We start from the raw sequence: 16979 nt of genomic DNA, 5'->3' as shown, positions 1-16979 counted from the left end.
TAAAAAGATATGTAGATTAAATTCACATGTGTAATAGTATGAAAAGTGGCGGGATCGAGTCATGGCTTAACACGTCATAACTAAAGATAGTAAAAGTTTTTTTTGAAGCAGCTTATAGTGCCTAATACAAAATGACGTCATACTATACAAATGACCAATGAGAGGCCAGAATACATTTTACCATTGGTATATTAAAATGTATATTGGCCAATCATTGGTCATTTGTATTGTATGGCGTCTTTTTTTATTATGCACTATAAGCTGCTTTTTTTCCATTGTTTGTATGTTGCAATTTTCAAAAAAGTAAGTGTCTTAAGCTAAAGATCTAGAAAATCACAAGTTCAAATAAGTTATACTTTACAGAGAAGCTTTCGTAAGGTCTTGGATGGTTTAAGGCTATTTTCTCCTCTGCCCTACCCTACATGGTAAGGGAAAACAAACTAAATCTATAACACAAAATAGAATGAAGTCTGTCCGTCCCTTAAAATCTCAGTAACCACTGAACCGACATTTCAGGGAATATACCTACTGGTCCTGTGGTGGTTATAGGCTATTTTCATTTTTCACCCCCAAACTCCATCCCCCCCCAAAAAAAATGTACCCCTTAATTTTTTAAAAATCAGTTTGAAATTAGTGGTTGCATCTCCATTTTTAAAAAAAAATTATCTTTTGGCGCAAAGCCCCTAGACGAAAGGGGCGAACAAAGTAAATACAATATAAAGGGTTGGTTTATCGATATAAGTAGACAATTAAATTAATTAATAATGAAACTGAATTTAAAATAAATATTTTTTTCTATAAAACATGATTTTTAAAATAATTTTTATAAAATTTCATGATTCCTCTAGCCATGTTAAAATGAGGCCGTAGTTTGGCTACTATTTTAGGGTTTAGACGGATTTTTGAAATATAATTTCAAGGATTTTTGTTATCATTACAATAAATTAGATAAAAATAATTTTTTATTTTTATATAATTGAGTAGAATTTATAATTGACTGTATGTTAGTTTTGCACTTTTAAGAGATAATTTATAAGATTATATTAATTTTTTTTACAATTTGGTTCGAACCCTAGCATTTAAATATTGGGACAAAAAAATGAATAATATCAGACCAGCCATCAAACACCTCATTTTACTTTTTCCTGTCCAATCCCCTTTTTAGCTTTTCTCTCTCTCTCTCTTATCCTCTTTCTCTTTCTCTCTTTCTCTCTCCTTTCTCTTTCTCTCTCTGTCTCTCTCTCTATCTCCCTCTCTCTCTCTCTCTCTGTCTCTCTCTCTCTCTCTCTCTCTGTCTCTCTCTCTCTCTCTCTCTCTCTCTCTCTCTCTCTCTCTCTCTCTCTAACTCTAACTCTTTCTTCTTATCGCTCTCTTTAACTCGCTCTCTCTATTTTCTTTCTCTCTCTCTCTCTCTCTCTCTCTCTCTCTCTCTCTCTCTCTCTCTCCCTCCCTCCCTCCCTCTCTCTCTCTCTCTCTCTCTCTCTCTCTCATTATCTCTTTATCTCTCTCTCTCTCTCTCTCTCTATTTTCTCTCCCTCTCCTATTTTTTCTTTCTATTTTCTAAATTTGCTTTACTCAAGTAGCAGAAACTTCTGAAGGTTAAAACTTTTAGGGAAGCTTCAAATTGGATTCACAGAGGGACTGACATACACAACAGTGATATAGCGAAGCTTCGCTACTATAGATAAGTGTCATATTGTCTTCCCTAATCAAGACGTTATTCTTTGTCATATTTCTTATGACTCCAGACCTTATATGCAATACATCAATATTTAGGGGGGAGGGTTCATTAGTCGTAAAGATAATTAACCAAATCCTATAAAATTTAGGTTTCGTAATTCTTATATTTTCCTTTATACCTATACTAGCGGCTACGCCCATAGAGGCCTCTAGTGGAACTTTAAATGTTTTATTTAAACAAACAAACAGACATCCTGTTACTTTATTATAAGGATAAGGCTAAGGAAACCTTATATATCATATAAATAGATGAAAGGTTTTTAAGTATAGTTATCTATCGCATCGTATTATAGACAGATATCTGTGGATATTAAAAAGAATATTTATAAGATTAAAACTGATATTAGTCTATTCATTTTATTTAAAAATTCGTCGAAAATTGTCTGCAATATATGATTTTTCAGTGTGGCTGAAAACCGTTTCTTATCCAGGGCCATTAGAAATATAAAGATTTAGAAATATTTTAGTGCCTAATAAACGCTGCCACAATTAATAAAGAAGCAACTAGGGCTTACAGCTAAGTGTCAACGGGGGGGGGGAGAGAGAGAGAAAGAGAAGGAAAGAGAGAGAGAGAGAGAGAGAGAGAGAGAGAGAGAGAGAGAGAGAGAGAGAGAGAGAGAGGCTTACAACTAAGTGTCAACTGGAGGTTATCTATTTATGGATATACATTTTCTTTTGATTGGTTATACCACTTTTTATACAACTATATATTCAGCTACTTATTTTTAAGCTGCTAGGAGTTAGGGACAAGACACTTTAAGAAAATATTTTATTCTTCTGAGAAAGGGAGAAAGATGTAACTTTACAAAGTGAAAAAGACTAAACTACATAACTTTTGTGTCACTTTTTAGAAAGACGATTCCTGTGACGTCATATACATTTCGGAAAAGAAAAAGGGAAGGGGGGGGGGAGAAAATCTCTTCAAAAGAGATGGGAGAAAAGGGAATCGTCTTTCTCAAAAATGACACAAAAGTTATGTAGTTTAGTGTTTCTCTTACAAAGTGTCTAAAAAAATCTACATGTGACGTCATAAAAATAAATTATACATCTCTTTTTTGGGTTTTCTTTCCCACTTCTCTCATCTCTCTCATTTTATGACGTCACATGTATAGTTTTTTAGATACTTTGTAAAGTTACAAGAAAGATAGAAAAGATTATCATTTTTTACTTCCGTTTAAAAAAATGATTTTTTTTTTGGGGGGGGGGGGAGGGATATTTATTTTCCAGTGATAGTTTAAAGTGGGAGGGTGGTTACCCTCCCCAAAATAGTTAAAACCTTTCCTGGACCTATAAAAAACTTCACTACAGCGGTTAGGGAGATCCTTCGGCGCTCAACGAAAGACAGACAGACAAACATCCTGTTACTCCTATACTAGAAGACATTGTTTTTTTCCTTATACTCGTTGCTTCATATTTATGGCTATGACTTATTATATTAATTGAAATTGACACTTTTACAACCGTATCTACTCTATATGATATTATTTGTAAAAGTCAATCAAATAAAAATCTATTTTATAAATTGTTTTAAATTTTCATTTATGTTATGATTTCATAGACAGTACCTGCAATAATAATAAAATTACAATCAAAATTTGTGTATATAAGTTCATTTTTTTTATTTTGTACTAACAGCTACGCCCCTACAGACCTCTAGAGGCCCTTGAGGGGGGGGGGGAGTTTGATATCGGTTCAGTTCTACCGAGATCCTTCGGTACATACACACACACACACACACACACACACACACACACAGACAGAGATCCTTTTTATTTATTATAAGGATTGACGAGCTACTAATAGAGAAACTTATTCTTGTATGACCTGTCAAAGAAACTAAGATTTTAAATTTTTATATGTGTCCATTTCTTTTTCTATAAATCTATTTAATCAAATATATAAAATTTAGGAGTACTAATTAACATTGATTACATAAAGAAGATTTTAAGGGAAAAGACAATGGACTATACAAATTGAAGTTCATTCCTAATGATGAACAACAAAAGTATCCCTTCTGTAGATTAAAGTTCTTAGTTGACACTACTAGTTTGGAACCAACCAATCAAAATTCAAAAAAGTACTCAAAGTTTTTAAACCAATGGGTTTAAAAATACAAGTACCAATGTAATTTACAGCCTAATGTCCCCTCATTCTCTTTATAACACGAATATAAATAAGCTTTGCTTATAAACAAGGATGACAACATCCATAAAAGCGAAGCTCTAAAATGGCAGGACAAACGAACATTAACACTTGTAGATTGCCAGAACTGAATTAGCAGAATATTAATGCATCAGTACAAACAATATTTTAAGAAAATTTGTTGCAAAACTGCATAAATAGATGATACTGTTTAAGAACATACTTACATTTTTGGGACTTGTTTATAGAGATGCTTCGCTTATAACATTGTACCTTGTTGTAATAGGAATCAGTTTTAAAAAAATCAGAAGAATCGGATAATTTTAACATACAAAAATTTGTTGTCAAAAAAGTTAAAAATCGACATGTTTAAAATGGACGTACGGACATTCTGGTATTATTTATAGAGTTGCTACGCTTTCTTAATTGTACCTAACTACTCTAGGAATCATCATGCAAAGTTTGGAATCGATAGGACAATTCTAACCTGTTTAAATTAACGAAAAGAGCTAACTCTCTGTGACGGACGGACGGACCGACCCTAATTATAGAAAAGCTTCGCTTTTAAAAAATGCTTTAGATTAAAATCTGTTATCCAGCTAATATCAATAATGTACACGTTATTTCTTGCACCAATTTATCCAGGGAGGGAGGGGACATTGGACTGTAAATTACACTGGTACCTAAAGTTTAGTGATGCCTTATCTTATTCGTAGGCTTAAAAACTTTAAATAGTTTAAAACTAATAGTATACAGACTTTTAACCAATAAATATAATCTAGAGAAGGGGCAAATATGTTTATCATCCTTAGGAATGCACATAATTTTTATTGTCTTATCCCTTAGGGTCCCTGAATTTACCTCTTTACACAATAATAGGAGGGAATTTTATAAGGACTGCAAAAACTAAGGTCCGTTTTTTTAATCCTACCAAATTTAAGTTTTAAATAAGTAATGCATTTATGATAAGGGTTTTTAAGGGATAAGAAAATGGACAATAAATTGATATACAAAATTACCCCTTTTATAGGTCAAAAATATTAGCGAAAAAGATTTGACTCTGCTAGTTTGCACAACCCAATTAGGATTTAATAAATGTCTCCAAAGTTTTTAGGATAATAAATATAAAAAGTGATTATATAACTTTGGGGACCTCAATTTTGGTAATATACTTGCCAACTTTAAGGAAATGATTTAGCAGTTTTGAAGAAACCCAAAAAATGATTTTAATCTTACAGATCACTCATTCTATGGTCTGAGGTTATTGTAATAAATATTCTACAAGCTTTTTATACTAATTCTTTAGTATTTAATCTCTGCTTATATCTATCTATATATTAATTTATGCTTTTTATACTATGTTTTTTTTGTGCTCTATGTCTAGCTACGCTCCTAGAGACCTCTACGGGAACTTGAGTGAAGAGGGGGGTGGGGAGGAAGTCAACCCCCCTCTTTCAATTTTAGAGTTCCAAAAAAAGTAAAAAAAAATTTTTGGGAGAGGCTACTTTTTTCTATGGCCGTTTTCTCCTGGAAGGGTGATGGTACCCTCCTTAGAAAAAGTGTTCCACCTTCCCTGGACCTATGAGAAGCTTCACTGTAAAAAAGAACCATATCAGTTCAGAGGTTGGCGAAATCCCTCGCTTCACACATATATACTTTTATAAAAGGATATATGTCTATTTCATCTTCATATAATCTTGCAAGCATCGCTTTTATCGTACTGAGAAAATAAGTAAATAGCCTAAAATGATATTTGAAATTTGCGTCACCCTTCCAATATTACGTATGACCACGTACGACCGCGAAAAACGGCATTTTATTACTGACTATCCCAATAGAACATTTGTGTAACTACATCCTAGGTAGTTTGAAATGACCATTTAAATTGAATAATTAAGGCCCCCTACAGGGTATCTAGTAGAAATTCTAAGTGTTAGCCATAGAGTTTTCACAAAAATGTACATAAACATATTGTAGCAAAATTATATTACAAGCGAGGGTTTTCAAAGTGGAATGGAAGGGAAAAATAGTTTCAAACTATCCTAAGACTTAATTTGTAGAATAAAATAGCATAAAACCTTCCCGGGTGCTAAGTTAAGTTTTATTGAAATAGAGAACTTAATCGGTTCATTAGTTATCGAAATCTTAAGCTAAAGACAAAAAAAACCTTACTAATTTATATAAAAGGACATTTGGCTCCTCTAGTTTACAGTTTAAGAGATCTTAAAGGACAAAAACATAGATACATAAATATATAAATAATCTAAGGAAATTTGGTAAAATTAAAAATTTGTATTATTGTGAGAACTTTACTGTATGTTTGGATATGTTATAGAGAAAGAAAGGGCTCAAATAAATGACCATTTGAACCACTATAGGCTGATAAATTAAGGAGAGGGGAGGTGGGCAAAAAATAGTCTAAAAAACCATTATAATTATAAAATAATATGCCCTAAACCTTCCATACTAGATAACTCAATCGGTTTAGTGCTTAGCGAAAAGACAAAAAGCCTTACTAGTTTATTTAAAAGAAAGACACTTCCAATTTTTAACTGTATTATCATTTACTGTTATTTCTCACAATCTGAAACTTATAAATGCTGCGCTACTTTGATGACCTGGCTCCTTTGTCAACGGAACTATAGTGTAAGGGGGTGGTTTGTATATCTTGTGTTGCATACCATCTCAAAGATAAATTTATTTGATAAAATTTAAAGGAATTTCATGACTCTCATTCAGAGAAAGAGAGAGAGTGTGTGAGAGAGAGAAAGAGAGAGAGAGAGAGAGAGAGAGAGAGAGAGAGAGAGAGATAGAGAGAGAGAGAGAGAGAGAGAGAGAGAGAGAGAGAGAGAGATAGAGAGAGAGAGAGAGAGAGAGAGAGAGAGAGAGAGAGAGAGAGATAGAGAGTGAGAGAGAGATTATCCTTTTATAAAATAAAGTAGTAAAGATTTCTTTTTTCTGGAGATTCAGATTTTAAAAATTACATTATAATTCATATTTAAATTTAAATTTAATTATAAATATATTTTAGGCTATATTCCTGACTTATACACGGAAAAAACTATTCATACGATAAAAGGAAATAGATTTTACGAAAAAAGTAGATAAAAAGAGAGAAATAAAAAGATATATATTAAAAGAAAGAGAAAAGTCACATCAAACTACGAATACACACAAAGAAAGTACAAACATATATCATACAGAAGCTGCGCTTTAAAAAAGTAATTTATCTGTCTTTTGGACCTCAAAACATAAAAACTGCCATCAAAATTGTGAAATTTTTTGGCGTTCTTTCAAAACAGCGATTATCTACAAGTTTCATAATCTATATGTGAGAGTTTTATGTGACGACACTGAGTAATAATAAAATTTTATTGGGTTGTACAATCTATTAGTGTCCAAACGTTGCCACCGATAATTTTCATCTAAAGAAGTAGGGTTAATCTTTTAGTCGTATATATCAATTTACCAGCTATTGTCTTATCCCTTTCAATCCCTTAATATACCAAAGAGAGAAAGATAATTTGGGGGAAATATTAATATATCTTCCATTGTCTGTGTGTATATCCCTGGCATGTGGACAGGTTTTAATATGAATCAGATGCCAGCAAAAAATTCTTCACATTTCTAAAATTACAAACATCAAAATTTATCCACCAAAGTCTTTCCTAAGTAGTAAGACTTTTTTGTCTAAAACTTAATAACTAAATAACTACTGAACCGATTGGGACCTCTATTTCAGGTTAGCTTCACATAGGTCCTGTGATGATTTTAGGCTATTTTATGTTAAGTCGTGAGATGGTTTTAAGCTATTTTCCTCTCCACTAGATGCTAGGGGTGTTGCCGCTAGTTTACCAAAAAGTAGCAAGGTTTTTTAAAGTTTAAAAATGGTACCCAAACTTTTATAACCACGATATCTTTTTCTTTGTATCAAAAACTTTGGATACTTTTGTTGAATTTTTATTGGTTGGTTCCAAACTTTGTGTCTAAACTTTTCAATTAATAATTTTAATCTACATAAGGGTAATTTTATTTGTCATAATGGGAATGTTATAATAAAGGGTGTTTAAATAAAAACCAATCGCTTCACTTTTTTCAATATAAACCTTACAGTTTTGGTCCAAAACTAATAAAAAATAGTACAATTCATGCCCAAGCAATGACAATAATAAAACAATATTGAATTTTAAATCTACACACCCTTCCAGAGCACTAGAGCTCGAAACCTAGCCCTTGCAGAGAAATTTGCCCTACGCCGAAAGTGCATATTTTATAATAGAATTAAGACAAATTTGTCTCTTTAAAAAAAGAACAAACCGTCTTAAGTACTTGAAATCTTGTAGATAGACCCCATAATGGTTGGGGTTTTTGATGGGGCATGTAAAGACCTTTCTCTAGACACCTTAACAAGGTTTCTAACATAATCCTAGCCAATTTGGCATCAAAAAGAAAGACCTGACAAACATCAAGAACTAGATTTAAACAGAGCCGCCATGCCTCAATGTTGGATGGGTCTGACTTTTTTTATCCCAAATCGGCTAGGATTGAGGTAGAAACCTGTTTAAGGTGTCTAAAGAAAGGTTTTTACATGCCCCATCAAAAACTCTAAACATTATGGGGTCTATCTCCAAGATTTGAAGTACTTATGGTGGTTCAAATTGTGAGCGATTGGTTTTTTTTTAAACACCCTTTATAAACTAATCTAAATTTGTTTGATATAAATATTTAGAATGTATACCTAATTATTGATTCTTCAATTGGAATTTTAAGATTTCCAACAATGCCATTATGACCCACCCTATATTGGATTTAATTATACAGTAGTTGCAATTTGACCCTCCCTATGGTTTATTTGACCTAAGGTGGATTCTTAAAAATATTTTTGGCTCACTGCCTCACTAAAATAAGTGAGGCTCGCTATAAAATCGCATTAAAAATATACAAAAATTAAACAAAATCTTATGTTAATAACCCTTTTGTGATTTTCTTTAATTTTTGTAGATTTTTCATGCGATTTTGGAGGATTTTTTACAAAAATTTTTAGCGAATCTCAATTATAGTGAGCCAAAACGTTTTTTAAGAATCCACCTCTGTTTATATTTAATAATAATAGTGGTTGCGCCACCAGCATCTAGGGGCACTGTATTTAAAGTGGGATAAAGAGGGTAGAAAACTAGCCTAAAACCAGCCAAAATTAGATATAATATAGCACAAAACCATATTAGAACTTATATAAAGATTAGATATATAAAATTTGGCAGATTCATCTAATTCTTTAGCCATTGGGGCGGTCGAGTAACCCCCATTTTTAACCTAACCGTATTTGAATTAAACCCAAAAAGTATCAATATCTATAATAGGCTTAAATTGATTGCTTTTTATTGTTAAATGGATTATCAAATCTTGATGCCAAATTTGGTCGATAGATAGATAGGTAGATTTAAATGTAGAATGTAGATAAATAAGATAAATATGTATCTTTTAGATTTAGTAATATTTTTTAGGAGATTTAAAATATATATTTCTTGAGGGTTTTTAATAATTATTGATAAATTTAATACAATTATGCAAATAGTTTATTATTCATCCAAACAGTTTATTATAGTAGTTTAAACGCCATACTAGGCCTATACCAAACTTCCCTGAAAAAAAATGAAACTAGAAAACTATTTCTTTACGAGATTATTGGTCATACATAAATACAGACAGATAGAAAAACGGACAGAAGAACAGAAGGACAGAACTACAACCATGAAAGACAGACAGCAGGAAAGGCAAGAAGACAAACAGACAGACGGACAAACATAAATCCTACTACTTTAGTATTTACTAAAATATCAAAGATAGCTTTCACTAGCTACATAAGTACATCCAAAACAAATCTTAGCACATCTGTTTACTATTTCTAATTCTGATACATTGCATTAAAATCAATTTATATTGAGATAAGTGTTCATACCATGTTGCAAATTTTTTGAAGAGTTTAACAGACAACTAGAGTACAATGACATTTAAAATATAAACAACAATCTTTTCATCGAAAGAACGTGTCCTAACTTTTGTGATTTTAAAAAAATAGCTAGTTGGTGCTTTTAGTAAGTAGCAGATGTAAAATGACCCATAGAATTTAGATATGCAATCGGTCTTTTTTGAAGACCTTTTATTTTTGAAGTAATTTAAGTTTTTTGTAAAAAAAAATTTAGTAATTTTTTGGTACTAAAACGCAACAAAAAAAGAAGAAAATTCCCATTATAAACAAAAATAGTAAGATTTTTAATTTGACACCTTACTTTTTCAATTCTGTTGAGTAATTATTAAAAAATCTATTTTGTTGAAGCCAGGTGAATCAAAACTTTGAACTTTGGGAGCTTGTCACAAATGGGTTCATAAAAATCACAAAAGTTAGGACACTTTCTTTACCATCTATTAAAAGCAAAATTTCTTAGGTTTAAACTTGGGAAATGTCAGGAAAATCAATCACCATTCCTTTGTTTAAATAATAAATCCTTTTAATTTTCCCAGTTTTGAAGAATTACCCTATAACAATGCATAAATGCATTAGAGGGTCTTTGGTGTAAATCTAAACTGATAAGTTTTTCAATTATTTAGGATGGTGGGAGTTTGATAGGGGTCAAAGGGACAGCAATCATTTAATTTGTTATCTTATCAAATAATATAATTGGTCTAAAATAAAATTGATTGTGTGGCTAACCATTAACATATATTTGCTATTAGTAACAAGCACGGTGTCTCAAATTTTAACCTCTTGGAAAGTGCAGAAAATTTGCTAATTTTGCAAATTAATTATATTAATTGTGTATTAATTATATCAATTGTGTACCTATTGCTAGTCTTTCTTTTTATAGATAACAGAATATTTTAGCGCTTTCACTTTATTTGCACAATCAAAAACATTCATTTCCCTTTATATTTGATAATTTGACTTAAAAAAGAAAAGGATTCTAACCCTTTGAGGTTCTTTTATTTGGGATAATTTCTCTGCGGGACCTCTTTATATTCACTTAACCTAACTAACCTAAACCAAGCGTAAAAATATGATTGTGTTTCATGTGTAATGTTGGAAAACTGACACAGCTTTTTTTTCAATATAAAAAACTTTTGACAAAAAAAAACTCAAAAAAGAAAAATCACTTACATTATGAAGTTTAAAGTAAAGACCACAAGCATTGCAAACTGGTTCTCCATTCTGGTTCCGCCTCCACAATGTTGTTGTTGTGGTCTTGCAGTTGGCACAGCTGGTTCCTTCCCGCCGAGCTGAGGACTGAAATATATAAAAAATAAATAATTAGGTTAAAATCAACAATTTACAATATTTTTAAAAAGACAGATGAAAACTATGGTTTAAAAATGTAATTATTTTGTTAGATAAATTCAAAAAGATTTATTTTTATTCCAATATGGTTTCAAAACCAATTAATATTTGCTGGATTAGAACTAGGTCTGAGAAATTATTTTTTAATTGTATTACAGAATTCAAACAATTGTCAAAAAAAAGTATTCATTTAGAATAATTAACACATAAAAAAGTAATTAATTAATGTTAATTACTTTTTCTTTTGTTTTATTTCTTTAATAGCTCATAAACCAAAATAGTGTTGAAACCTGTAGACAAACATAAAGAAAACATAATATTTTGTTGAAAACAATGAAAAATTATGATACTCCAAAACAATGGGATAATAAACAATAGGCCGCTAACATCTTAACATTTGTCAACTTGCAATCTTTTTACTCTAGGAGAATAGGACAATAATATTAGGCGCTTTATCTTTTTTACTTACCTCGCAATAAAACATTTGATTACTTTTAGCTTCTTTTAGTAGTAAATTAACTTATTTCTAACTAACTTAATTAACTAACTTTAATAAAAAATATATAAATCTTTTTTGTTTTTGATGGGTAAAATTTAATAGTTGTTCAAATTTTTTTTCTTCTGATGGAGTCAGTGGTGTGCAGTAGGGCAGTGAAGGTGGGTATCTGAAACCCCCTAAAATTTAAAATTGGAAAGACCAGCCTTTTCATTTTTTAACCCCTGAATGTTTCTCACCTCCTGGTGAATTGCTTTGCACACCCCTGCATGTAGTAATTAAATTAATTAAATGGAAATAATCTCAGAAAATGTAAATATTTAAAGAGATTATACTGTCCAAAATTATTCAGTTAAAAATCTTTCACAACCCAAATATTATACTGTCCCTTTATTTACTAAAAAAAAGATAATTTTTCAAACCAAATATTATTTACAATATTTGGTTCTTTTTGTATTTTTTCGATTTAAAACAATTATTTAACTATTTATTTATAAAGTCATTATATGAATAGCGTTACAAGGTTTCCAGTAATGCTGTTTTACTAGAGATCTGAAGATGGCAATGGATGATAAATTCATACTAAATCACCATTTCTGTGGATTAAACTCATTGGTGGAAAAATTTGGACACTACAGGTTTGAACCAGCTAATAGATGTGCTTAAAGTCCTCTCACTTTCTAATAGGTGGTTCATTTTCATTAAAAAAAATATTAATCCAACTCTGTATGTATTTTATTGCATTTTTAGTTATGTAATTGAAAATTCTTGAAGATTGTTTTTTTTTTAAATTGATGATCATCAATAATATGATGCAATTGTTTGAGACAATTAATTGGCATTTCTAGTTAGGTTAGTTGTCAACAACTTTACTAGTTTGTTTTTAACACTTTATTGTACTACTAGCGGCTACGCTCCTAAATGCTGATAGGGGCACTTAAAATGTTGAGTTTTAAATAGAAAAGGTAAAATAATAGGTATTTTTTTATTTGGGGGGCGGGTCATTTTCTAGTTTAAAATCATGATCATTCCTGTAACCTTTAGGTACGATTTGGAAATCAAAGCGACTCTATAATCGTTACCATAATATCCGTACGTCCATTTAAACCACACTGATCATAACTTATTTTTATTGGTTTGATATATTATTATTTATCCTATCTATTTGATCTCTTAAATCTAGTCCTAAAATAAACGCATTTTCTTAAATAGTCAGTATCCAAAGTATATTCAGACTGATTGTTAAGTTTAGAGCTTCGCTTTTTTGGATGTTGTTATCCACGTTTACATATTTTTTAGTATTTAAAGCAGATTTGGTTTACCTCTAGCTGTCATTTGCGTCGTAATTTTCAATTTTTTTAGATTTTAATTAATCCATCTATCTTTTTTTTTACTTTTGAACTGCAATTTTTTTAAATTTTATATATATCGATTTAAAAAAGCTGAGCCTTTCGATATTTAGGGTCGGTAGGTCAGTTCATAATGGATAGATATTTATGAATCGTCCTATTGTTTTTAAACTTTGCATGGTGGTTATTGGAGCAATAAGGTACAATTTACAAACTTTATATTCATTGTCAGAATGTCATTATTTCTCTTTATATTTAAACTATTTACTTTACCTAATGAACCAACTAAAACTAAATTTTATAAAAGTACCCAAAGTTTTAAAGCCAACGATCAAGAGTTCTTTTGGGTACTTGTATAATAAACAGACCAATGTCCCACATTTCCTGTTATAAATATTTTCAAATTTTTTTTTAACATAAATATTATTGTCAAAACATTAGGACACACATTTTAATGTTTTTCAGCAATAATAAATATCTTTTTTTAGGCATTTATCTGTCGTAAACAATGTAAGTAAGGCCTGTTTGACCACCCAAATATCAGCGGTGTGTATTCACTTCCGCAAGAGTATATTATTACTACAGCACAAATTAATCCTGGTCTTCAATTAGAGTAAAACACTAGAGGGGGTAGGGTTTCATTAACTGTATGTTCCCATCACGAGGACCCTGTACCGACTTTCAATTGGGTCTTTTAAAATCAACCAATAGCATCGGGAATAATAACACAGCTAAGTCGATACAAAATTTCAGAAAGCAATTTGCTTGCAAACAAAAAAGGTCTCCAACAGTGAGATCCAGGTAGTAGTCTGGTTATACATCTATATTTATACATTTATTCGCCTACTTATTTTTTTTCTTCTTATAAATAAAAACTTCCTCTAATTTATTTTCTTTAATATATTTTTGCGAACTAGCGGCTAGGGACTCTGCAGTAAGTGGGCATAAATCTATCTCAAGGCTATAATCTTTAAATGAAATATATAGCCTTAACTTAAACCCTTCCATATAAACCTATATGAAGCTTTCCTTATAAGTAGAACTCAATCAGTTTAGTAATTATTAAACATTTAAAACTTTAAACATAAAAAACTCTTACTACTTTATAAAACAGGATATAAAACATTATGAGTGGATGTGAAAATATGCGCAAATGAAGGCACACCTATAAAATGCATCTTAATGAATAAAAGAGGATACCCTGTTACATGTTTTGCTTTCATTATATCAACAAATAGTTAGAATTAATTTTGGATAAAGTAAAATATCTTAGAACTAGATATTAAAATAATAAACTTTCTTTTATGGGCGCTTTGTCTTGGGGGGTTGGAGGTGCCCTTGTATAAAAAAGCTAAAAAAAAACTTACAGATAGACATTCTATTACTTTTATTTCAAGGCAACTTTTTTTACACACCAAAAATTATGTGTGGTTTGTCGATTTACACCCACTCTTTCTCCCAAAAGCTAAGCAAACTTTCAAAGTCAGAATTTTACAATTTACATAGATTTATTTATGAATCATTATTTCCTAGAAAAAAATACGCTCAAAAAGTTTTCTATTTAAAGTTATTCTTTAATATCAAGTATTAAATTTAAGTAATTTGGGAGAGCTTTAGGAATGGTTTTAAGCTATTTTTTTTTGTTAAATATAGTTTTGTTATAGTTTAAGCTTTAATCCTGCCCCCCGTAAGTTCTCGAGACGAAGCTACTAGTTTTTAAGATTTTTATACAACTATGCATGAAATTGACGAAAATTTATTGTTTTTCATTAATATAAATTACTTTTAATTGCATCAAAACCCGTTGATAAAATAGAAAACGAGTGTTTTCATAAAAATGTTACTTATTTTTTTTCTCGTATTCATTCGAATCCGGTGGATAAGAACCAGTTCTCATCTATAGGAAAAAAACTATGGTTAGCATCGTATTATATCCAGCTTTCTATGAATATGAAAATGTACAATCTTAAGATTAAAACCAGTTTTTTTAGCCCGTGCCTTCAGCACATCGGGGCTAAAAAAACTGGTTTAATCTTATAATTGTACATTCTATATCCGCGGAAAGCTGTTTATAATACGATGCGAGAGATAACTTTTCTTATATTTATTATCGCCATATAGCGGCTGCGACCATAGCATATAGAGGCTCTGTATTCAAAGAGTGGGGGGGCACCCCTGTCCTGGATAAAATGTTTATTTAAAAAAACATGCGCGTTCAGTTTTTTTCATTTCCTGATAAATTTTTGTCCCCCGATTCCAAAAATATCTTTCCCAAAATCCTAGCTGTTCTAGAAGATCTCCAAAACTGCAAATTACTTTTGTCATTGATTTTTCAATAATTTTTTACTTAACTAATACAAAATTTTGTTCAAAACATGTTTTAGTGAACAGTAAAAAGTGTCTAATACAACTTAGAATAGATATTCCTTGAATGCCAACAAGACCTAACAGAATCAATAAAAATATACCTGCCCTTTTGACAGTTATTAACTGTTAAACAGAGCCATTTTGGGTTTTAACTAGAAAAGACATTGAAGGAGCAGTTTTTCAGAATTGACTAAGAAAAATAAAGTTGTAGAACTTGCCAAGCCTAACAATAATTGTAAAATTAACTGTTGCAGCAGTGGCGAATATTATCTGCGTCTAAAATATATAAAACAGCGCATAGCAACGCTGTGCCCTTTTTTAGACGGGAAGGACTCATGTTATTGTAATTTTCCAATAAATACAAAGTTGTAGAATTTGCTAGGCCTAATAATAATAGACATTATTGGCATCTATCTAGGACACACTTTTCTAAGAAAAACTGAAAATTGTGAGTTTAACGTGAATAACAGTCAAAACAGTGATTGGTGGGTTCAAATATTTATCTAATTCTGCCCTCATTGGTTTGTTAGTTTGTTCAGACCACACCAATATTATTGCAACCTGAAAACAATGGAGAACATCATTGAAACTTGGACAAATAAACACAAATGTAGTCCTGTCATCTAAAAGTTACAAAGATCACAGAAACTCTCAAACTCATTACTGTTAACCTTAAGATGGCCCCAGAACAACATATACATCAAGAAACATTAAGGGATGAAATCAAAACAATACCTTTTGACCGGCCACCAACCTGACCATCCAGCATACACAAATTTTCACAGACAACTGCCAGCAATGGTAGTAGAGATTATCTGAGTCGAATGTAAATAAAACCAAACATTTCAATGATGTTCTCCAATTTTAAAAAGGAAAGACTTCACAATTTTCAGTTTTCCTTAAAAATGTCCAGAAAAGTGTGTTCTAGGTAGATGCAAATAATGTCAATGTTAGGCCTTGCAAGTTCTACAACTTTGTATTTATTGTTAAAGCACAAAAAAACAGTTACTTAAGTTGCTTTGGGAAAAACTGAAAGTTCTGACATTTAATGGTTGATAATAGTTGTTGTTGAAGTTAGGACTCAGATGCACATGGAGACTGGAAGTGAGAATCCTTTGGCCAATCTTAGATTGGTAAGCTTTGCGCACACCCGATTGTATTCTATGCTACAGTACAAGTTGACCCGCAATTAACATGGAAGCTTCTTAATTATTACATCACCCTGGCCTAGAGTTTTGGCAGGTGTTCCATATCAAGCCACACTAATTAATGGCACTCTCATACAAGGAGCATGGATGAGGGAAAGCATGGTTAAAGCTGCTTGATATGTAGAACTTCATACAAATCTCCCTCCTTACAACCTTAGGGCATCTCAGGGATGGTTGTGTGTGATCATATTCTGACAAATTCCTACAGCATTTATCAACCAAATGCAAAGTCAATGCGGGGAACTCAGTTTCTCCCAACTACAGCGTAGTAAGCTAACCACCACTTTGGAATAAACAATCATTGGCAGGTTCAAATTTTTGGCTTAAATTCTGTTAGGTCTTCA

General features: G+C 31.2%; 1 protein-coding gene across 1 annotated transcript in view; it reads right to left on the bottom strand.

The window, feature by feature from the left end:
- Positions 1 to 16979, bottom strand: part of LOC145306460 (GATA-binding factor C-like) — a 42268-nt gene that overhangs the window by 4626 nt on the left and 20663 nt on the right. The window contains exon 11 of the mRNA XM_080148558.1: positions 11039 to 11164. Within this exon, the coding sequence (XP_080004684.1) occupies positions 11039 to 11164 (126 nt within the window). The remainder of the gene's footprint in view (positions 1 to 11038; positions 11165 to 16979) is intronic.

Source organism: Acartia tonsa, chromosome 14, assembly GCF_053477335.1.
Source record: "Acartia tonsa isolate MP-2025a chromosome 14, ASM5347733v1, whole genome shotgun sequence".
In the NCBI taxonomy this organism is placed as follows: Eukaryota; Metazoa; Arthropoda; class Copepoda; order Calanoida; family Acartiidae; genus Acartia; species Acartia tonsa.
The sequence above is the reverse complement of the archived record's forward strand: the minus strand, read 5'-3'. Positions and strand labels throughout refer to the sequence as shown.